This window comes from Phalacrocorax aristotelis, chromosome 4 (assembly GCF_949628215.1).
Source record: "Phalacrocorax aristotelis chromosome 4, bGulAri2.1, whole genome shotgun sequence".
NCBI classification, from domain to species: domain Eukaryota; kingdom Metazoa; phylum Chordata; class Aves; order Suliformes; family Phalacrocoracidae; genus Phalacrocorax; species Phalacrocorax aristotelis.
In genome coordinates, this window is record NC_134279.1 from 57499155 (window position 1) to 57525775 (window position 26621).

Sequence of the window (26621 nt, forward strand, 5' to 3'; positions counted from 1 at the left end):
GCTCCTAGTTCCAGGCACCCCTACTTTCATCCAAGCTCTCTTACTTCTTTTATCCCCACAATCCTTGCACAGTTCTTGCAACCCAATGCAGTCACTCCCCCTCTCTCACCAGCAATCCCCAGTTAAACCACTGCCCCAGTACCAATCTGTTCCCCTAAACCTGCATGGACAGCCTATACCCCCTCTTTATGCCTGTGAAGCAGCTTTCCCCATTCATCCCTGGTAAGAAGCATTTTTAGGACAGAGAGTATCTCTGGGCAAGCTGGCTTTTGACTCTGAAGAAGTAGGGACTCTCCATGCTGAATACATGCACACTGCAGTGTCTCAAAGGCTTGTGACTTGGCTGAGTGGGACAGACTTGTTTGCGTATGGCAAAAATCAGACCCCTGACACAAAAGCCAGTTCAGATCTTGCTCAACAACAACAAAAAAGTCGGGGCCTCCACTCTGCCGCTTCCCTTTTGTTTAAAAACAAAAAAACACGACAACATACTCTTTCCTAACCTCTTTCTCAGAAAACGCTTTGCTTTTTTCTTAGAGGTCCCCCCCTTCCCTGTCTTTCCCCAAACAAATTTAGCCTGAGGAAAAATCACCAGTACAAATATTCCAGTCTGAACAGGTCAAGTTTCTAAGAAGGTTGGTAACCAAGAAGAGACTACTAGACTGGGCAGCACAAAGCACAAAGCTGAGTTCTATAACATCAGAATGCTGCAATCATTTTCTACTTATTTGCATTAAACATTTATACGTTCAGATGATTTACTTGGGATCTATTTGCCTCCTGATTGACTCTAGGGTGTGTGACATATCCTACCTTGAAGTTCTTTAAAACTTCCTGTGTATTTTTGGGTTGTGAGTAAGGCTTGGGTGTCAGCATAGGCACAGCCTTGGAGACAATGCTTTTGCTGGGAGATGTGCGGCCTGTCGAACTGCTGGGCTCTAGTTCAGTGGTGGGAACAATAGTTGCTTCAATGGTGGCAGTGAATTTTGGAGCAGGAAGCGACTGTTGCCTTAAATATCTCAGAGGATTTGGGTCTTTCAGTGGGGAATCTGGCTCTACTGAATGGCTTCTTTCCAGAATTTTTGGCATCTGCAAACGCTCAAGGACAGCTTCACTGATAGTGAATCTTTCAATGTACTGCTGGAGGATGCTCTCAGCTTCCTCCTGTGACTTTGCATTCTTGTATGCCTCATGAAGCTCCCGCTCTCTTCTCTCTCTGCAAAGGAGACAACGCAAGAGAAACCATTGCATTAAAATTAATGCTAGAAATCACTCCTATTTCCTCTGCTCCATCAACATCCTTCCCCCTTCCTTACACCAGGCCTGGAGGCAAGGCTGCCAACAGTTAACTATCACCTATGGAGCACACAGCATTTTCAGACATGCCACTGCACTTCAATAAGACAACGTACTTCTCTTCCACAATTTCTCGGTAGGTTTTGATGCTTTTCCTGCGCTCGTTAGTTCCGTCTCCAGACAATAACCTTTCCATTTTTTTTCTCTCAGCTTCTTTTTTTATTAAATCCTGTGAAGCGCTCCTTCGACGACTCTTCCACCGAGCCAGATCCTGTGAGAGAAGGAAGACACCTTAATGCAGAGTTGCAAAGAGCTAAAAACCAGCCAGAGAAACCAATGAACCCAGTCAGCTGCTTTGCAATGGTTGGTCTTGGCTGTGGACCAGGCTCCCATTACCTGCAGGCAGTGATGTCTATTTTAAAGAAAAAAGGAGATAATAACATGAAACGAAGATGTTGCCTGACTGATTTTCTCCTAACAGCAGTAAGGATTTCATAGCTCTACTAGTGTATTTTCTTTCTGGCTTTGTATTGTTCCAGAAGCATGCCAGGTAATAACACCATGAAATTTGGCGTACAAGGACCAGTCAGGGCACTCATTTTCACTTGGGCCAACATTAGGGACAAAACCTGATTCCCCAGGAAGAAGAACTAGAAAATTATGTTTGGTGAAGAATTTTAATAATCAGATTTGTGGGAGGCAGGAGCTCACTGGAGGAAGGGATGTTGTTTCACCATGAACTACAGCCACACTGATAGTTTTCCCTGGAGACCTGATAGGATGGGGCAAGTATGGGACTATCAGCCAACTACATGCAAGCATGGTTGACCCATGCTTTCTTTTTTGACAGAAAAATCCAGCGCAGCATCCAAACTTAAATTCATATTCATGGGCACCCTCCAGTATTTTGGACCCAGATCTGAGCAATACAGGTTAGGAACTAAGTGGCTCACAACCGGTGAGACATGACAGAGCAAAAAGCCTATGGTTTGTATCCAGCTATACAGATATGTCCCTGTTGAAGTAGCGATCTTACTCCTTTTGGAATCTGCTTGCCCAAAATTGTCCAGAAGATCTACTAACGCTGGTCCTTCACCTTTCTTGCAACTCCAACCTGACACTATACCAGAGAGTCATAGGAGATACCTGTTACAGGCACCTACGTCTTACATCCTGCTTGTGTTATAAAATCCCAAGTTGTGGAGGGTAGAGAGACAAGATCTTTTTCACAGTAAAAGTATTACAGTAAAGAAGTTTCCTAAGCTATAAAATGTCTTTGCAGCCAACTAGTAAAGTAGCAAAATTTTACATGTAAAAAATAACCTCTGCAGAACTTCTGCAAAGAAAAATAACTTCCTAGGAAACTGTAGGGGCACATTTGTCATTAACTTTACAACATCAGGAGATTAGTATAGAGATTACATTTCATGCACTCTAACAAATTCTGGTTTTAATAAAAAGCAAAGATTCTGTACACATACTCAGTTCAAAGGCTATTTCATTAATTACATGGTTTTCCAAATATTTTAATTACATTTTTATTGGTAAACAGCAGAAGGTACTGCAAGCATAACTTATTTTATTAAAACCAGGAACAAACCTGTCACTTTTAATTTAGCTTAAAACCACAAATTATTGATGTTACACTCAAGGGAATGCTCATTAAAGTATTTCTTCACATGACCTACATATATCAGTCTATAATCCCTTTCTTGAAACACAGGCCTTTCATTTTCCTCAGTTACTGATTATTCTCACTGAAGTACCAAAGCATTTCTTTATTCAGCTACTCCCACTGTTGCCTATTGTTTGGAAATTAGTTTTTCATTAGCAAATTTCGTAACACAAGCCCTTCTCCTCTTTTTGTAATTAAAAACCAGACATGTTTATCTTTTCCAGCTCTGATGCTTTAGAATAACATTAATAAAAAAAAAGCCATGAAACTGTTAATTGTTGGCAAATTTACAGCACAGGCATATAAAAAAATAACTGACCATGAATGTGGTCGTCTCCCTTCGAATGCCAAAGACGTTCCACTAATGGCTTTTTTAGTGGCTCTTCAGAACTTTTAGTTCAGTGTAGAAGGTGCTGAGGGCCTGGAAAACTTACACACTTTAGCGCAGAGGATTTTCCATTCAACAGCAAAGAGTTCTCAAACCTCTTGAATGCTTTTGGACCCATTCTTATCTCCCCTGGGAAATTATGGCTTCCCACACATACAGACCTCTCAGCTGAAACTCTTCATTGTTCTACTAAGAGAAGTTATTTCTTAGTTGCATATACTGTTCATTTGGACTTTTCCTTGAATCTTCTACCAAAAACCTCTCTGAGGTGTTTCATAATAGCTGCCCTCATAATGGGAAACTACTGTACTAGCTGCTTAAAAAGATGTGGTTTTCGGGTTTGTATATATATATTTTTTAAATTACAAAAAAATGCCCCAAACTCCTCATTTAAAATCAGTCTTTAGCAATGAACAGGATTGATGCCAATACTCCTGATACTAACTTACCTGCAAATCATGCTTTTCTGTCTTTGCTAATTTGCTGAAGATAATGCCAAATGCCAGGACAGCTTAAAAAAAAAAATTGAGGAAAGAGGGTTTGGAAAGGACTTGTAACCCAAGCAGGGTGTACCTAACTTGGAGGGTAATTCGTTTGATTGGACAAAACGGAAAATGTTAGCATTTTCTGTATCCATGCAAATTTACTAAAGCCAAGTCCAACCTATTTATTTACTGTCCTGCTTAATCTTGTATTTTGTCACTTTAGGCTTTTACCAATTATAAAAGTTAGAGAAATCAGCAGTTAGAAGCTGTTCTGCTTCCATTTTTACCTAATCACAGTTTAATTATGTTTTTTTTTAAAATGCAAAGTACATGGTGCACAGGCAGAGTCACCGCAAGACCTTGTATTGTGTAATTTACATCAAATGATGAATTTCTATGCTTTTAGCTACAATCCATTGGGGGGGAAAAAAAAAAAGATAAAAGCCCCTGATTATTTTAGTGCCCGAGAACAACTGTAGATTTAGCAGGCTGCACTTTTTTGCCTAGCTAGCTGGCCTCCATGCCAGCACGGCAGACAATGGTGCAGACTCACATCTTGCCATCTGGTCTCATCTTCCTTCAGCTGGTTGTGTACATTCTGCAGTTTCTCATGGCGAGCTTTGCTATGAGGCTGAGTCACAGCTTCTTCTTCACATCTCATGTCAAACATGCTCATACTCCTAAACAAGGGGGAAATAAGTGCAGCATTATTTAGAGGCTTATACTCCTTCAGCCTGTTAGAGCTAAAGCCACATGAGGGTGCTACAGCAGAATCAGACACCTGCACCATTACGAAGCTCCCAAAAGCAGCAGTCCCCTAGAAGGACCAGTTAGCATCCCTATGGCTCCCACACAGTAACTCAAGCGTGATACTCCTCAACTTTCTCTTGTTTTTGTTAGTTAACTGCCACTTTGCCTCTCACTAAGAAGCATTACTAATGTTACACCTCCATCAACAGCTCTTATTAAAATCATTCTATTCAGAATAGAGGTCAGAACATTTTAATTTCCGACTATTTGTTTCCTAGTGAGTTTTCAGGACCCCTCCAATTAACACCACAGATACAAGTTTCCATTTCAGTGTAAAACAAGAGAGGCTTGAGAAGTACATTCGGGGCACAGCAGGGCTGGCTAAATGCTATTGCTACAAAACCGGAGAGAGCGTGCCCAGAGAAGTACATGCAGCACAAACAGCATGGTACTTCCCCCTCTCCCCTCCCTGCCTTGGAGAAACTCAATGCTATCAGCACCAACTTACTAATGCAGCTAACCTAACAAGGAAAAGCTGACGTTCAGGACAAAACAGTTTGTTTCTACACGTTCTATTTCTGTTCACTGACCTTTGGAGAGTTAAAGGAAAAAAAGGTCATGGTTTGATATTATACATCTATTCATATTATATAAAGATCTTCACATGAAGATAACATACGTACTACTCCCCCTCCTACTACCTATTATTAGTAAAACATGACCTCAGCTGTACCATCAAAAGCAAAGAAAAAAAAAAAAAAGAAGAGCCATGCAGTTCCACATGAAGTGATTCCACAGCAGTCTTCAAATGATCACCTGTAGCTTTAGGTGAGCCAATGAGCCAACTAGCAGAAGCACCCAATGAAGATAAAATCGTAGGTAACTGTGTCCACAGTAATCAAAGTGAACAGACACGGAAAGCTGTGCATATATATATATTTAGCCAACATTTGTATTCAGGCAAGCAAAGATGGGAATGAACCGCACTCAAGGGAAAAGTGAAATATCTGGACAGTGGATGGAAAAGAACATGCACAGATCCCATCCTATTAATAGGCATTTATGCAGAAATGAAGGAAAGAACACACATCCTATTGCCTTTAAGCATGAACAGTGAGGTTAGCATATTACCGTGCCTCACCCCTTAAACAGAGTTCCAAGGGGTACACTAATCTGGGTTTCTCTGTGAGTAGTTTAAGGGTTACATTGCTCAGGATTGGATTGGAGCACTCCTAAATAACACATGACAAGTTCTGTTGTTTTTAAAACTAAGGGTACATCACCTCTTACGGAACATTTAAATATCAGTAATATTTTGCAGACTGATGAGGTAGGCTGGGAGACGTGTAACTTGCAATGAAGTTACCGTTTAAGGGTTTATTCTGGTTTAAGAGCTTTTGAAACTCACAGTAAGAAAAACTTTTAGCGTTAAGTATTTGCCACGTTGTGCCTACTGGGTCAAACTGGTTATGTAGCTCCTTCCTTGTACCCTTCCCTCATGTCTGAGAAGTTTTCATTCATATACAGTAGGAGAATACAGAAGACCTGAAATGGTGGTAAGTAAATGGTGGTAGAGTGCCCAGGTACTCACCCTCTGGCATGTGGGATGGGAAAATAAAAATACTTTCTACCCAGGGTCCCCTGATGTCCTAATGAAAGGCTAATTTATTCCCTGCATTCACTTGGGTCTCTCAGGGAGCACAGAGACAGCAAACCCAAAGGCTTTACAGCTACTAACCATGCAATAAAAAAGGTACTCTGGAAAAGGCTTCAGCCCAGGCCAGGAATCAAACTATACACTAAAACCCCACATGCACCTTCTACTCTAGTTGTCATCTCTTGCTGCCATGGATATTCATTGCCATGGATAAGCAACCAGGTAGGTTCAAACGCCAACTCTGCACAAATATATCTTCCCAAGAGAGCGATCTGAAGGAGTCGCATCTCAAAGCACTGTGCTCTGCTCTGACCAACATGCAGTAACCATTAAGGAGAACCACCTACTTTCATGAATACATGGACAAGGCCAAGTGAAAGGTCTACGTTGACTTCTCTGCCTCACGAGTTCATCCTTAGAAAAGAATCAGAGGCCAAAACTCTGAGCTTCTGCCAAAAGACACTGAGTCCCACATAATTTTGTCCTATTTCTTATATAAACTACAAATGACTCCAGTCTACCACTAGCACCTGTATGAACAGAACTACTCCTTCCTTCAACCAGCAGGCACGCAGAATGCAAGTAGACGGAGAGGCATAACTGTACTGAATTCATGTTAAGGAATTTTCTGCTGTTAGCAAAACTCTGGGGATTGTATCCAAACTCTGTCTGGAAGCAAGAGGCCTTTCTGCTGACCAGTGTACCTGACTTGCTGTGCTAACAAAGGTCTGGGAAAAAGCACTGTTCAGGCCAACAGTGTATTTTGGGGGGCTAGGTCTTCAGGATTAGTTACGCTACTTTATTCTCGCAAATTACAGTTCTTGTCAGTGATACCATGCAGGACTTTTTTTTTTTTTTTTTAAAAGGTCTGTCAAGTGTTGAACAAAAAATGTTCCCAAGGACCTGAGTGTTCAGACTATTTAGTTTGAAAGTGAGAAATAAGGTAAAAACCTTCCTTTTAGAATCATAGAATCATTAAGGTTGGAAAAGACCTCTAGGATCATCAAGTCCAACTGTCAGCCCAACACCACCATGTCTCCTAAACCATGCCCTGAAGTGCCACGTCAACACATCTTTTAAATACTTCCAGGGATGGTGACTCTACCACCTCCCTGGGCAGCCTGTTCCAATGCCTGAGCACTCTTTCAGTGGCCTAGTACCCAATCTCAACCTCCCCTGATGCAGCTTGAAGCTGTTTCCTCTCATTCTATTGCTAGTGACCTGGGAGAAGAGACCAACACCCACCTCACTACAACCTCCTTTCAGGTAGTTGTAGAGAGTGATAAGGTCTCCCCTCAGACTCCTCCAGGCTAAACAACCCCAGTTCCCTCAACCTGTCCTCACAGGACTTGCTCTCCAGACCCTTCACCAGCTTCGTTGACCTCCTCTGGACACACTCCAGCAACTCAATGTCTGTCTTGTAGTGAGGGGCCCAAAACTGAACACAGTACTTGAGGTGCAGCCTCACCAGTGCTGAGTACAGGGGCACTATCACCTCCCTGCTCCTGCTGGCCACACTATTCCTGATACATGCCAGGATGCCACTGGCCTTCTTGGCCGCCTGAGCACACTGCTGGCTCATGTTCAGCCAGCTGTCAAACAACACCCCCAGGTCCTTCTCCTCCAGGCAGCTTTCCAGCCACTCCTCCCCAAGCCTGTAGAGTTGCATGGGGTTGTTGTGACCCAAGCGCAGGACACGGCACTTGGCCTTGTTAAACCTCATACAGTTGGCCTCAGCCCATCGATCCAGCCTGTCCAGGTCCCTCTGCAGAGCCTTCCTACCCTCAAGCAGATATGTTAACAATCCCTATACAAGGTATTTATTATGTGGCTGCATTACAATTTTACAGGCATACTAAGACTTTAGAGACCCCAACAAAACATAAAAAGCAACAGGCTGGCTAAAGAATTGGGCTCTAGTAAACAAATACTCAAAAATCTCAGCTCCCTATTATTTGCTTGTCAGGCTTCAAGTAAAATGAGTAAGTCTAAACTCACACTGGACTGTGACACTACTACCAGAATTCAGCCCCATCTCTTTGGGAGATGGGAATGGGGCTGATCATCAGCAACACACTAAGTACTGCCTTTTCTGGAACTTGTGACAGATCAGGACTGATGACAATACCTAGCATTCATTAACCAGTGAAGGGAACTTTTCCAGTCTAACAAAGGAGTTCCTAGTTTTGCTGCTGGAATAAACAGCACCTAGTCTAAGACTGAATTCAAGTTACATAGTTCTAAATGGAGACTTGACAAACATTTTGGAAGCATTTTAAATGTCAACTCAATATTTTTTTTCCTACTTGAGAGCCAAATTTTATTAGATTCTTTGTAAGTACTTTGTCTTCAGAAGGAAAACCATAATCTTACGTTTGTAAGAACTTAAAAGACAGTTGAGGAAAACAGTTGCTCTGAAACTGTAGCACATCTGGAAAGGATGACAACAAGGCTTGAACATTTATTGGTTTGCCTTTTAAAACAAAATCAGAATCAATATGGAATAAAAAATACAATTCATTCATTTTTGCTGCTCTCACGTCACACAACCAAATGCATTGCAATGCCTCTTTGAAGGCATCTCCATGTACCTTCTCTCATGTTTGCATTTAATACAGACAGGCAGAAATGTGGGAAAACGAACAAATTAACCAGATAGGTAGGCTTTCTGAAATGGCAGGGAAGTCACCGTTGCCAAGTATAATACTCTGGTGTTGTTATGCTCTTTTTATCTCATGTCTTTATTTGATTGAACAGATCTCTGCTGCTTGAAAATGATCACATTTGCTCTGCAGTCAGAGGACACAGGCTCTGCTCAGCATAAAGGTATTACAGATCTTGTAAAGAATATTCAGTCCATGATTCTATAGCCTTTAGCATTAGAGGAAAGGGTGAAAAATTATATATGAGTCTCTGTATATACTTGTTATAAGAAAATATCCATGCTGTTTCTATTTTGTGATTTAACCTGGGAGACAGAGGAAGTCATGTGCATTTCTGTGAACAAAAGGTAGTTCTGTTCTGTGGGTAGTTCCCAACTATTTCTTTGCTTCTAAACGCCTGCACTTTGTAAGAATAGCTAATACTTTCACAGAGCTTTCTAAATGATGTTGCATACTATTCTGAACTACAGTTCACAGGCATATACACACAATTAAAATATGTTTGACTGCAATAAATGTCACAGTCCTACTCCTTCTGCCAAAAGTAAAGCATCAAGGTGAAGAGCTTAAAAAAAAATAATGAAGTTTAGTACATTATTAAATTAAACCCAACCTAGAAGGGACTCAAGAGAAAGTTTTCAAAAGACAAAAAAGGAACAGTTGAAGACTTATTTTCCTGATTATTATTCTGAAGATCACAACGGATTTTATTTTACTTTGGGATTTCTTTTTTCTTTCTGTACAGGTCATACTTCATTTTCTTCCTCAACACCCAGCTCAGATTCAACCCAACTCTCTTTACCTGATTAGAGGCAATGGAAATTCAGAAGAAAATGGGAAAAAAGAAGGGAAAACGGGGAAAAAAGAAGGGAAAACAGGGAAAAAAAGAAGGGAAAAAGGGGAACAATAATTTAAGCAACAGCTGGACATTAGTGTTACACTCAGTTTTTATGGACTTTTTTATAAGAATTATTTTTAGCTGCAATGTAAGCCACAGAGCATTCCATTTTTCAGTGTTTCTCTGAAAAATTTATTTGCTGGAACACTGCAAAATAATAATGAGGCATCAACTGCATTTTAAATTAGTAGAAAGATGGGAAAGCATGCAGTGTAAGTTGTTTAAAAAAGGATCTTGTGAACACAAGACAACTTACTCTGCGTCATCAGACACAGCAGTTCTGGGGCCGAATCTACAAGACCAAATATAATATTAGAGGTTGATAAAGACATTAAGTAGTAATTGCAACTGGACCCATGCAATTTGGGTAACTGTCACTTGACCATCCAACCTGTACTAGTAAAGCTGACCAAAAAAGAATCATACTGTTCAGGGATTATGTATTCAGCAAACAAGACTTACCTAATTGTCTAGAGATCAAACTATGTAAGAATACCACCCATCCCTCCCTGACCCCCATGTTAATGCTTCCATTATAAAAATCTGTTGAAGTATACCTAAAATTGGGGTAGAAAATAGTTAACTGAAAATAGACAATATGTTAACATTTACATTAAGTGTCACACATGCGATGAATGGAGACAAAACTTAACAGTTACATTCCACAGCAGTGCTCAGAATCACCATTACTGAAGCACAGAAGAGACAAATATTATAGGCAGAAAGTGAGCCACAGGATTTCCTTTTTTGTTGTTGTTGGGTTTTTTAAGGGGGTGTGTGTAGCTGAAAAAAGGTACTGGTAATACACAAGTCAGTGTCATTCACTAAAGTGACAGTCTTGTTTAGAGCCATGCAAACCACATACTGTATCCGGGATTTATCATAAAAGAACATCAAGTACAAAAGCCAACACTGCAATGTTTTCTAATCATGGAAAAGCAAGATACACATCTCTAAAAGAGCAGAGTCCAGGTGAACCTCTACTATTCATAAACCTTTTTGGCAGTTCAACATATATACTATAACAAAATATTCCCTTTCAATCAGCTTTCATTTCAATATTTCAAATATTTCAAATGAAAATACATTACACAACTATTCTGTTTGTTTCTAAAAAGTGTATTACCAACATAGAGCATTTCAGTCTGGACTGAAAATATACCAGGCAATGCACAATCTGAATTCTGAAGTGTGCGCACAGGAGCGTAACAAGCTGTGTGATTCACACCATAGAGAGCTCACGTTTGCAGATGCTCATCCTTGGATGACAATGTTTCTGTTTTGTTTTCCCCAGGAACCTCCTGAAGCTTAGATGTTTGACCAAGGTGGACTTCATTGGGGCTACCTTCACCCACTGGGGCAGTACAAACAGTCTCATCTTGTCCTGCAGGAGGGGGACTGCAATTTTCCTGCCCTTGCTGCTGTTCTTGAGGTGGCTGTATTACAGGTTTTCCAGAGCTATCAATGCAGGGTTGTGGACATTTTTCAGGCCTGAGTGAGCCAAAGGCAGCAGTGCAAAGAGATGTATTAAGCATCGTTTTAAAAAATCACATATATAGATAATGAAAAGCAAAACTGTAAGTTAACACCCATCCTCCCCCCCAAACCCAAACAGCTGATAGGTAAAAAGCTAAGTGAGGCAGGTGCACAAAACATAATTTTAATAGAGAGTCAAATGCTTGTACTTCCATTCCTTTAAGTCAGAAACACAAACTGTCTTGGATACTGCCAAAGATTGAAGTGTTAAGTACATATTTTAACTAACCTATTCAACTTAAGGTCTTCTCAACACCAAATCACTGTTCAATTCTATGGTAGATAACAGTTGTTCTTTCCTGTCTTGAGCTGTACACTAGTTTTTCCATCTGTGTATGCACAGGCACATGCATATCCTTCTCCTAATGTACTTTGAAGAGGCTGATGAATAAGAACCTTTCCATTCCCACTTGCATGTGGCTCAACCAGCCAATGATAACTGTTCAAAGGCTAAACCACGAACTTCCCCACGTAGCCTCATACATCTGAAGAAAGGTGCTTAGAAAGACACCAAGCATTATCAGGAGAGATCTTGGATGTCTAGAAGTCACTAGCACCAGCTAAGCCATAGACAAGCATCTAACCTACCATATCCAGCACCTCTCTTTCTAGCTGATAATGTTCATAATTATTAGCTTGTATTTAACCAGAAACCTCTGCAAACGTAACACAATCTTGCTATGCATATCTATTTCCACACGCTGTTAGAATTTTGCATCTGGTAGAGCACTGCTCCGAGTCTTTACAGGGCTCCCCCAATAGGGCTAGAAACACTGCACTGCCTTCTTCTGAGCAGAAAGAGCCGGCACAGAATCAAGGACAAGTACAGAAGAAACTGCTGTTGGGCCAACAGCAACTCTTCCAGATCAAGAGATCTTGACAAACAGCCCACAGGGCCAGTTGCAAGGGAAAGAGAGAAGCACAACTTTCTTACCTCGTAGTTTTCTTCTCAAGTTCTCTAGCTGTACCCTGCTTATTCTGCTGCTTTGAAAATGGCATGGGAAGAAACTGCTTAACACTGGGCCCAGGCTGTTTTAGGAATGCTCCAGTTCTTCTGGCCAACATGTCATCTCTTTGCAGGTCTGGAAATTTCACTTTGCTTTCTGTTCCACCACTCTGCTGCTGAGGGATTTCAAGCTGTTCATGGCTTTCTTCTCGTGTGACAGTACTGCTCAGAGAGACAAGTGACACTGTTCCATGATAATGCTCACTTGTGCAGCCCAAAGGCAATCGGCTGCTGAGGTAACGTGCAGTACTGTTACTCAAAACACAGTTGCAGAATGACGGACAACTAGGCATCTCTAGCTACAGTGCAGGGAGTGAGCGCAAGAGGAAGCTATGTTGAGTGCCACACTTATGTAGGTGATACGTTAGAAGTTGGAGATTGCATAAAAATGTATATGAGGAATTATTGATTTGGAAGCTGCATAAAAGTCTGGACAAAGCACCATGGATTGCAAAAGAAATCCCCCCAAAAGATGAAAGACTGTTTTCATGCTGAACAGCAATTAACAACTGAAGTACTTAAATATTATTAAAGAAAACAGACTGTTTTATGTTCATAGGATACATTCTTGTACGTAATTTCATAAAACAGAACACATGCCGTGATGAATGAGTAAAACGCATCTTTAAAGGCTGTGTGAAGAATGGAACAACATTGCTGACTGATCCAAGCTAACACCACACACAAACCAGGCATGAGGCTCAGGTTTCTGTTCTCTGACCTTTCTGCTTCCTGTGGAGTCTTCAAATCCTTCTCACGAGCTACTGCCTCCCCTTTCCGCTGCTGCAGCAGATGAGGAGCTACTGACAGCGGAGGACAATGTATGGGAACAGGGCTAGTGGTACGCCTCTGAAAAGTTCCCAACCTTCTAACCAACATATCATCTCTCTCAATGTCTGGTAAATGCCCCACGCAGTCTTCCTCGGTGCTTTCTTGCTGTTCGTTCAAACCGCGCAGGGTTTGTTTCTCAGAGATGTTGCCAAAAGCTGGGACAGGTGATAGCATTCTCCTGCAGGAGTCATCTGTACCTGACTTGGCTACCTCACTAGCAATGCAATTGAGAGGAGGGTTGAGATAGACAAAACATTCTTAGGTCAAATGAAGGCAAGAAGAGGAGTCCTCCAACTCAGTTTGCAAATGTTTTATAAACACACAAACTTAACTAAATGAATTGCTTGCTAAAAGCATTCATTAAAAATTCTTGCTACAGCCACAGACTAAGCAATTAAAGAAAAGCCAAATAAATGTAAGCTCTGTTAATATGCTAGCTTCCCAGAGCTGTAATTGTCCTCCAGATAAATGCCAGAAACACAGAGCACCAATACACCTTGGCTTCAGCATTACATCTTCAAAAAGAAAGTAAATCCATTAGGTTTGAAGAAAGCATTTTTTGAACATCAGTAAGGCCAGCAAGCTGAAGGACAAATTCCTGCTGTGCTGAAAGCAGGCAGAGCAAAGCCACTGGAATTCAAGCAGAAAAAGCTTGAACAACAGCTCAGACTGAGATACCAGTGATTTCACCGCTCATCAGAAATTCTGAAGCAAGCTCGCAGAAGACCTTTGCGCAGTGTTGTTTTGCGTAACCCTAAACACGTTAAGATACTGTGAAGGCATCAGATGATTTCTGAACAAGGCCATGCACATAAACAGCTCTTAGGTCTATGCTGCAGGCCGCCCCCATGCAGATCAGCATCTGGCAAGAACAGGTCTCATTTCCAGCTCAGCAGCGCTTCCTAAGCCACACCAAATACCTGGACTCATTCTGTGGCTTAGATACTTCATCGCTGTGTTCAGCAAACCGAAGACTGCCAACAATGGTTGAGGGAGAGCTTTCAACACCAGAGTGACCCTCCACACTGTCCTTCTTGCTTTCCTCTTCTGTTCTGCTCTTGGATGAAGCTCTGCCAATAACGAGCTTGTCCCATTTCTGTTGATCAATCTCAGTTACTGGCCCAAAATGCACAAACTTCTGCTTGGGGCTACCAGCCTTTTTGTTTGCTCTGGCTTTGCGGACAGCAAAATCGTCGTGGGCTGCTGCTTTCACTGTGTTTTCAGCTGGAGGCAGAGTGTCACTGGGACGTTTGAAATCTTCTTCACTAGTATGAACGAGGAATAGAAGAATCCCCCCGAAATGAGACCCCAGAATAAAGCAAATTAAATGCTCCTAAGGTTTTGGAGGGTTTTTATTTTAAAATTCAAGGACAAAGGTACAAACAGCTGTGGTATACTAAGGCCCAAATGACAGATAAAATCCAAAGATACCACAGACTTGCTGGGGAGCACATCCATGGAAGCACTTCCTTAGAGGAAGGAACGTAGCATTATGGCCCATTCCAGACTCAGTTCTTCACCCTAACAAAGCTATAATTCCCTTATCTGCTCATGTAGTCCTGAGCCATGCATTACATGGGACTGTGCACGCACCAGCACACCCACCTTGTCATGGGGAGGTTCCAGTGGCACAAGAGCACCAGGAAGGGCAATTCACTTATCCTAAATCAAGGGGACTGAATCTTGATTTTAGTTAGTCACCTCAAAAGTAACAGAGAGTTCTAATATCTTTGAGATGAGAGAATGACTGACTTTTGATGGTTTGTATTAGGCTAAAATTATACACAGCAACCACATTGTTAGAAGAATGCCTGAACAGATGGCCACGTTTAATTGGAGAATGGCATGCGCGTAAACACGAAGGCTAGGAGTTGTTATCCTTTCCTACTGGAGTCACAAATCATGTATATATGTTACAGCCCACCTCCATAGGGGAATAGCTTAGAATAACTACCTTATACCGCCTCCCTTTGCAGAGGCTTGGTTTACAATAAGAGCATGTCTACACCATACAACAAGGCTTCTGAAACTCCTGCTGCAGTGACAAACAGTGCTGGTGTATTTATTAAACACGGACGTATGGTGTCATGCAGATATATTAGCTCAGGTCTCAAAAGCAGTATAGCCACATTAATGCAAAGAGATGTTGATCCTCAGTTAATACCCCCAAGGTATAATGCCCCAAGTCCTGAAGAGAGCATTATTATTAGCAGCAGCACAGTGCTACTGAGTTAGTGGTGCCACATGGACCTTTGCACTATTCAACTTAGAGCAGCTTCAAAGCGGGTTGATCCATGAGACAAGGGGGACCTTTCTAATATCACATTAAGAGTTTCCACTGGGGGAGTGACCATGAAACTACTATAGTAGTTCTAAATGATCGACACACTTCCATTTCATGATAGCTAGACAGCATCCCTGTACAGATTCTGGATGACTCCTGAAAATTTAAACAGGTGAGGACAGGCTGTCATCAAGGCATTCTTCAAGTTTAAAACCACAAGCACACACAGTGGATCGTGACACACTGAACATGCTCCCGAGGGTGCCAATCCTGTCCACAGGCAGAAACCATACCTGGGCTCCCCTGACCGTTTCAATCTTTTCCAGGTTTCCAGATCTGCTTTTGTTATAGAAGCATTCGCAAAACTCACATCTTCTTGTAGCTGAGGAAGGGTACTTTGAGATTTCCGTTTAGCCAAATCATCTTTCCCAGTATCACGCACTTTCACCTGCTGTTCCTCCTCTGACTCAGACTTCTCAGCTTGCGGAAGTGGATTCTCTTTGCTTGTCACTATTTGCCTTGCTGATGCCATGTGCACCCGTCGTCTTCTAATTTAATGCACATTCAAGTTCAGCAGGAAAAGATATTTTGAGGGAGCAATAATAAATTAGTGTCAATAGAAGAGGTTCAGAGTGCAAGAAGATAAAACTGAATTTATAAGCAGAATAACTTTACGTTAATTTTAGGAAGTATATACGGAATTCATTTGAAGTTGAAACCTCTCATCTATGCTTCCCTGCTCATGCACTATTGAGACCACTTCATCACGACTTCTGCTCCTAGCTTAAGCAAGAAAAATCTTTAAGTTAGTACTGTATTCAGCGTTTCTGCAATAAGCTTTCTCGTAAATAGGTACAAATATCTTTTTCATATTATTAGCAAAGCGAATTCAAGTTTTGCTTGCAAACATACTACAGAATTTCTTTGATCTTAGAGTAAACAGCATTAGAATATTAAAATTTGGTTATGTGCTCTTCAGAAGCCCTGCCAAACTAGTCATTAGAAAATGTTTATGTAATCCAATTACCAGCAGCTGAAAGGCACATTTTGCATTACTGAAAAGAGCTACCAGATATTAAGAGAAGTTTTCTGAATGTATCAGTTAGTACAGTTAAGGTCCACTGATATGTGTATATAGTGTTTTTATCTAGGATCGTTTCTCTTTGGACAAATAAAACAAATATACTTGTTTCCTGAAGATGATGTGTGCCTAGCAGATACGTGCGTTTGTCAACTTCTTAAAGATCTGTATCACTGAACTGAAGACAAAAGATTTTCTAGGCTGAAGTCTTGTAAGCCATGCTCCATTTCCAAAAACAGTGCTATGTAAGAAACGTTACGACCATGTTCAACACAATTCAGTGCAGTATAGCAGGTATATATATTCAGTGCATTAACTAAAGACTAAGTCCATGTTTTCTGCAGGGCAGAATGGCATTAGATGAAAAAAGATGCATCCAAAAATGTGCGTTGAAAATGCTCGGCAAAAGAGCGGAGATGCAAAATATATCTTCTAAGTTTATTCTCCACTACTCATGCTCATGAGCTGTCTCATCAGCTTAGATAACGAAAGTGTCTAGTCTTTGTGTTATTTACACTCATAGTCAGTTAAAGCCCCTGGCCCTTATACTCTAACAAAAAATTACAGCAAGTAATCTACGTCTCTTTTCTGATCAGTTTATGATAAAGCATTTGCATTTACTTTGTAAGTTTTTTTGTAGCCAAGACAGCTTTAATCCTACACAGCAATAAGCCATGTGAAATTATGCATTATAATAGAAAGAAAAAAGACCATGAATGCACACCTTGCATGTTCCTGCTTTTCCACCTGCACTGGCTTTTTAATGTCTTCCAGTTTACCTTTATCTTTACTCGTATAGGGTCCAATTAAAAAGGAGTTAAATGAAACTATTTGTTTGGGTTGATTCATTCTGGCTCTCCGGGTGGCAAAGTCATCCTTTTCTAAATCTGGAACTCTGCTGGCTGCTTCGTCTTCCGAACCAGAATCCTTCCCTTGGTAATGTATCATGAAGGGGTTGTCCTTGCGAAGGATGATGTCTGGAGTGCTTCCATTGTCTTCACATGTTGGCTTTTTACTGGCACAGAGCAAAATTAAAGAAAGCTCTTGATGCACCAGGGGAGGAGAAGGGAGTGGCAGCACTCATCTCCAGGTCATAAAACAAGCACAGTTAATCAAATATGCTCCAGGCTGCTGTTAGATTGGGCAAAGCCTTGTTATAAATAAAACTTACCATATACAGGTAACAAACCCACAAGGACTTCACACAGAAAATCAGTAGTGTTGGATCTTTACTCATTTTAGCTATAGCTAGAAGAAACAGTAAGAACTAGTTGAACCTACTAGATGCAGTGAAGGTAGTACTGTAAATGGCAGTATTAAACCTCTTGAACACTTCAAAGAAAGAGATTTGGTGCAAATATTTGATTCTTGGCTAACACTGCTGAATCCTGAACTACCAGATATTTGGCACTTTTTCTTCTTAATGGCTCTGGGGCTTTTTAAGACCCAAGTAATCACTGAGGGTGCTTGCCCTAATATTCTTAACTGCTTTTCTTCTCAGACACATGCATGCTTGATGCTTTCCCTAACTAACCTTCCCCTAACTAACCTTCCCCTTCCCACAGAATAAGCCCTTGTGCCAATGACACTGGCATACTGGAACACACTCCCACCTGCCTTGGTCAGAAATGAGACTCAATACCAAACACAGCCTTGTTGTTACTGAAGGTTATGACAATAAAGACCCTTGACAGCTGGCACCCAGAAGGATTAAGCTTATTTTAACTAGTAACGGTCAGTACTCTTAAGCAAACTGGAAAGACAGATGGCAAGAGCTATGTGACTCTCCCATTTAAATAGCAAATTGTCTTTATTGATATTTTAGAAAGTTGGATATCAAGTAGTAGACTGTTCCATGTGGTACTTCTGTAGGCTGCAAACATCTTGCATCACCTCTTTCATATAGCATACCTTGCTACACAAAGGGAAAAAGAGGATATCACAAAGGATTGAACAGAGTGACATTAAGAAAGCAAATCTGAACAGCTAAGGGGGTGCTTCGAGTTTCTCTTCTATTTAAGAAAACACTAGTGCTATAATTAGCTGTTTTTCTAAAACACTTCAAAGCCCCACAAGCCCACTGTACACACCACTTATATTACAGCCCCAGCTGCTCTTTGAAAGCACTGCTCAACAAAGTTGCCAGAGAAAGTTACAGGGAAGCCATAAGCCATCCTGGACAGGTCAGCCTGGCTCAGGCCTCAGAGGACAGAGGAGCAATGTGAAACTTCCAGCCTTCGCCTTATTACGCTGCAAGGCACAGGACCCCCCATTAGTGATGTGGGGAGCATACCTGCAAATTAGTCAAAGGCAACTCTTTCCTTAGATCTCTCTGAAGGATCAAGATTTCATTTAAGGCAATAGACATCACTGGCTGTCCCTCTCCCTCATGAGCATCCCTGTTCACAGCAGCATTACAAACAGCTGGAACAGATGGCTCTGAGCTGCCGTATGCTTTGCAGTGCTCCGTGTTTCTAACCCTCCAACACAAGTGTAGTCCTATCCCTTAGCTTCCACCCATAACAATGATTTCTACTCTTTCTTCCCTAAAATAATGTGGTAAGAAGTTCACTAAGGATATTGACTCTTGTACGTACCAAAATCAACAGGCCTACAAGGTCGCCTTCAGGTTCAAAGTACACTGCTGAACAGGGATATTTCATCACTCAATTCTAAATCACAGGTTGTCAATACACTAGTGTGATTTGCCCAAATGTAATTGGATTTTTAAACCTGCAATACATTAAGTTCAAGATGATCACCAGGGAAAGAGTCTGATTTTCCATCTATGGTTTCCTAAGACATCTTTTGCTTCCCCAGTCCAAGAATTTGAAACTGTAGAGAAAATATGCTGCTCTAAAGTAGACACACGGTGCCTAACATTTTAGGCACAAAGGAAGTTATCTAAAAACCATATACACTGGAACTTGTTCTCCCAAAAAAGCCAGGGTACATATGATTAGCTTAATTTTTTTAATCAGACTTTACTACTGGTACCATTACCCTTTTTTGAAATCTGATCATTTGGAAATAACTTTCAGGACCCTGGACTTAAAGGGCTTGTATAAAATCACATAATATTCCATTAAATCTTCCTTATATTTACTTCTTAAACAAAAATCAGTAAGATGAGTATTTATTCAGCTGGTTACGTTGGAGGAATTGTTTCATGCTTTTAGTTTTTAAGAGCTATGTATAATGAAGTGATTGTTCAGTAAAAACTACTGAATTTTTCAGTCTCATGGCTGCCAATGCTATTGAAGCTTGAGAGCATCAAATGTAGCGCTTCTGAGAAGGGTGTTTTTGGCAACAAAAAAATATGGAGTTATAATATTCAAAAGAGTAATTGAGTCATTGTAATGAATAACTGAAGAACTTAAAACTTTTAGTATGTAACGAGACTTCAGCCATCAGTTGCTAGGTTAAAAATATTTTCCATTCATTTACATGTTCTTTTTAATGGAATCAGAGATTAGCTGTGACATTTTGAGGTCTCCTGAATCAGTTCGTGAGGTCTCAAAGTACCTTTCAATGTCAGTTCACCACAGAGATAGCAAAGAATGTAGATTTGAAGCTTGCAATGGATCGGAATTCCCTGCAGATTTGCAAATGGCTCTTGCACATCCAGCCCCAGCCCTTCCAGAAACAACACATGGGTCCATGCTGCTATGGCAGAAGCTTCCAAAGTGTCAGACCATGGGTGTTTGCACTTGGTGAAGCAGGGTCTCATACAGGTTTGTGGATCCTTCTATTACATTTCAGAACAACGGAAGGGTTTTGCATACATATGCACTGTCAAAAGTCCATGTCCCTTTTGCAACGAACATGCCAAGAATTCTTCATTTTCTCATACTTCTCTCTTACCCCCCTGTACTCCACCATTTATTACAACAGACTGAATTCTCCTCCTCTTTTTAGGGAGTTTCCATGAATCCGACCCTTCTCTTTCAGATACAGGAGTGTAAATAAGGGACAGATGCAGACAACAAGCAAGCAAGGAGGATCACATATCAATAAAAAACCCCATGCTATTAAGGGGCAATATACTCCTTTGGGAAAAGGAAATGCTTTTTGGCATGCACTTGTATAGCATCTAGTTCAATGGAGTCCTCTCCTAGAACATGTTATAGCAATGGAGCTAAGTACTTAGATTCCAAGCAAAAAATGCATTTGCATACAAGTTCAAATCCTTCCCGTGCTGGATCCAGAAAGGTCCCCAACTGAGTTTGAGCTTTAGGAACAATGTAGAACTTGTAGAACTCAAAGTCACAGTGCGTGTCCTCCAGAGGTCAAGATGTTGAGAGGAAACAGCCTGTAAAGAACTCAGAGCAAGTAGAAGACGACTGGCAACCTCAGGTGAAAAAAGAGAGGCTGGAATCACAGAAAGATGAGAGAGCAAGAGGTGTGAAGGAAAAAAAAGGATCAGAACACAGACACAAGAGGGATTGAGAAATGCTCAGTGTCATTAGTGCACAGAAATTTAAATTTGATGCCAAGAAGAGAGAGAAAGTTGAGAGGTTCAAAGAACAGGAAATGAGAACAAGACATTAAGAGAGATGATCAGCTGCTCCCCTGTATCCTGAAGTGTTACTACTGAACTCTTCTCTTCTCACCCACTATTCTTCCACTTACACGTGCAAATATTTTTTCTTAACAGACCTCTGACCCACTGGGGTTGCTTTTCTGCTGTGTCTTCCTATAATCCCCAGGAGCAGGCTCCTACTTCACTATGGTGAAGCTTGGGCTACAAAGCTTTGCTCTTTGACCCTCAGCTGGGACAGAAAACCAGCAGTACCTCCTTCTTCCAGCTGCCAAATTCCAGGAGTTGCTTCTGCTGAGAAGAAGGAGGAAAAATGGCTTGTTATTTTTGTTCCCTTCTGCTTCAGCCCTGTCAGGACAACAGATTGTCTAAGGAAAGAGAAGACCCAATTTCATGCCAAAGGACCACACATTTGATTCACACATGTTTCTTTCAAGCCAGCAGATCAAGCATAGAGTTGGGAAAAGGGACTCTAAGGTAACATGGTCAGCATCCTCCAAATGCAAGTGCAAACAGTGCTATTTGTTGTGCACAGCACTGCTAAACACAAGCTGTGAGTACGTTTTACTACATATTACTACACTACTAACATCAATGCTACGGCCTCAGACTCAGAACAGGATTATCCTAGTAACCTACCGGTTTACAGATTACTAATCAGCTACCACACTAATTCAGCTTGAAGGACTAATTTATGACTGATGGTTCCTCTTCATTACTATTTAGCTTTGCTAAAGTAGTATTCCACAACCATATGCCAACACTGGTTTATTACAGCTTGACAACAGTGAAGCAAACCTGAGAAGAGGACGTATGACAGTGTATATACAGTGACTGTTCTAACTGCATATGGCATATCCGTATATGGCCACAGACAGGCTTCACTCTACCTATAAACAGGCTATATCACGTAACAGCTGTACGTTTTACTACTACACTTCAAAGCCCAGACTGTAGACCAGCATCTGCTAAACTACTCCCTGTCAGGATCTCACCCCACAACCCAAAATAAAATGTTTTAGACAGGAGGACATTTGGACACTTACCCTTTAGACAAACCATTTTGATCACTTATAAGAAGAGCCTAGTCTTCTGACATGTTGGTTAAAACTCTGCTTTGTCAGCCGTCCCCATGAGAAAGAGATATTTTTCATGAGGATCCGATATCAGATGATGGAAAGGCACGGGCAGTGAGCCTAGCCATCATTCAGCTCTTGAGTTAAAGAACAGGAAATAGCCAAATTGAACAACATCCAAAAATAAATAACGCAGGTAATAAGTGAATAACTACTGATACTCCATGCCAAAGTCAGTCAAATTATGATTGCTGAACTATGCTTCCATGCTTTAACTGGTACATGTGTTAACAAGCACTGTACTTTTATAGTTCCTGCCATTAAAAATAAATACATCGTTTATTAACACAGCTAAAAATATTAACCACATAAAAAGTGTGGTTCAGTAAACAGCAGCAACAAGCAAAGTAAGTTTCTGAAGCTTTTGCCTAAACAAGGCATTTTTAATGTACATTCGTACGTATTTTTTTTTTAAATGCAAGAAAGCATTAGGTGGAAGGTGACAAGCAGTCTGTGTAGTAGTTTTCTTGGAGTCTGTTTACATTATGCTGTAAGACGACACAATTTCTCAACACAAATGCAGTTAGCATCATACAACTCTGCAATCCACAGCTGCCACATCACAAGCCTTTTCAGACCAAGACCTTCACTAGCAATTGTGAGTACTTAGCAGGCTGGATTTTTGTTAGGAGAAGTGAAATCACAGAGGATCGGGGAAACCCACACTTCAGCCAATCGTAAAATTGTGAAGCGTGCACCATTTCCCACACCGCTGGGCTAACCTGCCATAGCGCTGGGCTGCTGACATGACCTTAATGCCAGCTTGTTCGAGTCTTCTTAACTTTCTGATCTCTTCTGCATCTTTCCCCTTGGGTGCTGATGTTTCTTTTGCACCACATGAAGGAGACCGGTCTATGGAGTTTCCTTCATTTTGATTCAAACCTACTTGATTTTTAAGGGAGCTTGCCTCAGGAGACATGGAGCCCACTTTCTCATTTTCACACAGTCCTGATGTTTCGTTCTGTTCTTCTTCTATGGTTTCAGGGTGGGGTTTGCTATTGAATTATACAAGGTAGTTTAATGTATGCTGTGCCTGAAACATATACACTTACATATTATAAGCACATTTTGTTGGTATCAAGATGCCAAAGGATATTCTGATGAATGATCCGGGAAGATACTTATGCTCTTTAGTGGAAGCTGCTTCTTAGGCCAAATCAAAAGTGAAATATCACAGAATCACAGTTGAAAAAACCAGCACGCAGAAACACATAGTCACAGCTATATAAACTGTACTGTTGTATAGGATACAACATACAAATAAATTGATTTTAAGAAAACCACAGCAAAAATATTACCTATTTTGATTAAATACATCAAATGTTACTTATAAGGATCATTTGTCAGTGAGTAACTGTCTTGAGAACTGAGACAGATCATCCAGAACATTTTTGTCCAGCCTTGGTGTTCGAGTCAATACCTATGGTACTTATATTAATGAACATCTTGTCAAACACAAGCTATACATTGCATTGTATGGTAAATAATGACACCAAGACAATGATTTTCCACTCATCGCTTTTCTACCACCTTCACCAATTGCTACAAACAATTGTCAGTGCAATCTCAGCAAGGGATTTACTACAGCAGAAGGCGCTTCATACATCTTATGAAAAGGACGAAAATTAGGCAAGTGTCAAAGCACCGTCACTGAGGAAGGGAGAAGTTGGACAGGCCAGTCTTACCTGAAGGGTCTGTCTCCTAGTGGTGAAGTTGCTGTGCTCCAGCTTTTTCGGTACTCCTCTCGTTCAGCTTTCTTTTTCCGAAGTGGAGCGGGTACATAGAAAGTCTGATTACTCTTGTTAGGGAGGTACTGGTTAAAAGGCACAGCTGATTTAGGTTCACCGTGTGAGGTCCGCCTCGCCAACATATCATCTTTTTTCACATCTGGCATCTTTCTGTGTGGCAGGTCAGTTTCTGAGTCACTTCCTCTCCCTAGTGAGGAAGGAGAAAAAAATCCCTCTTCATCTCAGTTTCACCCCTGGTTTTGTCTTTTTTTTCATTATAAATCAGAGAAGACACCACCAAAAAAATTACATTTGGCATGTGAGCACCAAAAAATGAGGCCACTTACCTGTATTTATATTTTAAAATCAGTCACTGAAGGTAGTAGCCGTAATATCTACATAGACAGTAAACTTTTTTTTTTAATCAACCCTGATTTTCTACCCCTGAAAAACTCATCTTCAGCCACAGGCCACATCAAAAGATTCAGGGTCGTGTTAAGCCAGGCTTGACAACCACACAGGACAGCCACAGAGGCTCACCTGACTAAAGCCCAAATGACTCCTAGTTGTACATATGGGTATGTTTGACCTGATTCACACTCTTGAACCTTCTTATACATGCATAGCACAAGCTCAAGCAAAAAAGGGCTGCCTGCTGTATGGCAGGCATCTGTGGATGTTTCTATGCACACATATTAATGGCAATTTGAATGCACACAGCAGAAGCTTGGATGAAATCAAATGTTTTATAGCATCAGCTGCTATAAAACAGAAGACTCAAATGGTCTCTCTGCAGTCCCATCGGTTGCCTGGTCAATCAGCCTAGCACACTGCAAAACGGACAGAAAGACTTGATCCTCAGATGGGAAGGTGCAAGGAGAGAGGGATGGGATCTCAGGATTTAGAGGTTAGATCAGTACAGTAGGACTGTAGAATACTTGCTGGCAAAGAAAAGAATTAAGGTGAGAGAGAATAATCAAGAGTTACAGAGAATAAGATGGGAGATCAACAGAGCTGAGTGACTACCTTATTTTGTTCCAATGAACTAAGCTTCCTGATATTTACAACCCGTTTAAAACACAGAAACTTAGGCAAGACTTTTCCAACTTGAAAACAAAACTCCAAATGGTAGGACAAATACCTTAAAGAGCATTTGCAGTGGAACTGCCCTCATAGCCATTTTGGAAGCCACTTCATAGACATCCACTAGACCCCCTGCACCATCATGAGCCTTTTTAAGTAATTCACAAATAAGCTATGTAAATAGTTCTCCCCCAGCAGTGTAACATCACCACAGGCCCTGCCTGGGTTGATGAGTGAGATGGAGCATATTCAGCCATTTCTCCCACCAGCACTCAAATCTCCCAGCTTTGGAGTGTTGGATGTCTCTGGCCCTTGCCCCCTTCGCAACACTTGCATATGCAATAACCGTTCCCCTCTTTGGGGTGAGGGGAAACCACCCAGGTTGTGTCCTCTTGCTAATTCATCACACTAGTAAATTACTAGCTAATTCACTGAGCTACCTAACGAACAACTGAAAACAACGAAGTCATAAAAATCACAACTAGCTTGTGTGTAATTCAAAGTGGGGGAAAGAAAAGATGTCTAAATATGCTAGGAATGTTATTTGCAAAAAGCTTTTGCCGCAGATTGAATTATTCAATGTTTGCTTGGAGAGAGACAAAGAAGAGTGAAAGGGAACAGTAAGAAAAGACGAGACACAATGGAAATGAGCTAGTTAGACAAAAATCACAGTGCACTTTTTGCCAGTAATCTTTTGCTTGAACTCTTTTGGTTAAGAGCATATGATAACTAGCTCCACGATTGGTAACCTCAGTCTATGTCTAAACAAAAAGTGAAGACACAACCACAGAACCATGGGTGTCTGAGGAGAGATGAGGTTGTGAAGAGCTATAATATCATTAGACTGAGCTGGGCCACAGAGGAGCTAACAGAAAATGAAAAGATCCGTTTCTGTTTATTTGCTATTCTGTTTGCTCTTGACTTTGTTCTGGTGTTTATTTTTGTATCGCATGAAAACCAGCTTTGAACGGGCAGACAGAAATGCTGGAATAGAAAACCACAGTAGCAGAGGAATTAGAACAGATTCCTCTCCCTCATTGCTGATGTGCCTACCAGCATCCCCGAGTGCAGTACTTCAAAGACAAACAGCTTCTTTAATTATTCATGTTTTACTTGTGAAATTATTTTCAGCTCAAATTTGCAAAAAAAGCACTTGAAGCCAAAGCATTGAATGGAAGATGGAGCCGTGCTCTACATTTATAACCTTAACTTTGTTGTTCTGCATTTCCAAGTAGAAAAAGCAGCAGCCAGTTTCCACAACCCGTAACAAGCAGTTATACACCACAGACATGCACAGGTGCTTTGTACAAGGATCCACACACAACTGCCGGCCAAGCAGAGGATTTTATTCATCCTGAGTCCATTAGCAACTCTACAGGCAGATCAGTCTGCAATTTAACTGTGTTTTAAACAAACTATTCTGCTCTACCATTGGTTTTGTTTGCTTTTTGCCAAGGGAGAGGGTCCACGTAGGACACCAGAGCAGTTCCTAAACAGTGGGCTAATCACAGATGGCATTTGTAAAGGTAGCGTTACTTATTGCTTCCACCTAAACTAATCATCACCTTAAGATCACTTAAATGAT

At 41.0% G+C, this 26621-nt stretch overlaps 1 protein-coding gene across 2 annotated transcripts in view; it reads right to left on the bottom strand.

The window, feature by feature from the left end:
• LIMCH1 (LIM and calponin homology domains 1) overlaps positions 1-26621 on the bottom strand; it is a 184239-nt gene that overhangs the window by 37548 nt on the left and 120070 nt on the right. Inside the window, exons 8-19 of one of the 2 annotated variants that reach the window (XM_075091597.1) lie at positions 23912-24161; positions 22949-23221; positions 17275-17565; positions 15763-16017; positions 14106-14450; positions 13076-13399; positions 12283-12516; positions 11055-11303; positions 10069-10104; positions 4398-4524; positions 1413-1567; positions 814-1216 (exon numbers count right to left, since the gene is read on the bottom strand). In XM_075091597.1, the coding sequence (XP_074947698.1) occupies positions 814-1216; positions 1413-1567; positions 4398-4524; positions 10069-10104; positions 11055-11303; positions 12283-12516; positions 13076-13399; positions 14106-14450; positions 15763-16017; positions 17275-17565; positions 22949-23221; positions 23912-24161 (2942 nt within the window). The remainder of the gene's footprint in view (positions 1-813; positions 1217-1412; positions 1568-4397; positions 4525-10068; positions 10105-11054; positions 11304-12282; positions 12517-13075; positions 13400-14105; positions 14451-15762; positions 16018-17274; positions 17566-22948; positions 23222-23911; positions 24162-26621) is intronic. The other variant, XM_075091598.1, reaches the window with a different exon arrangement.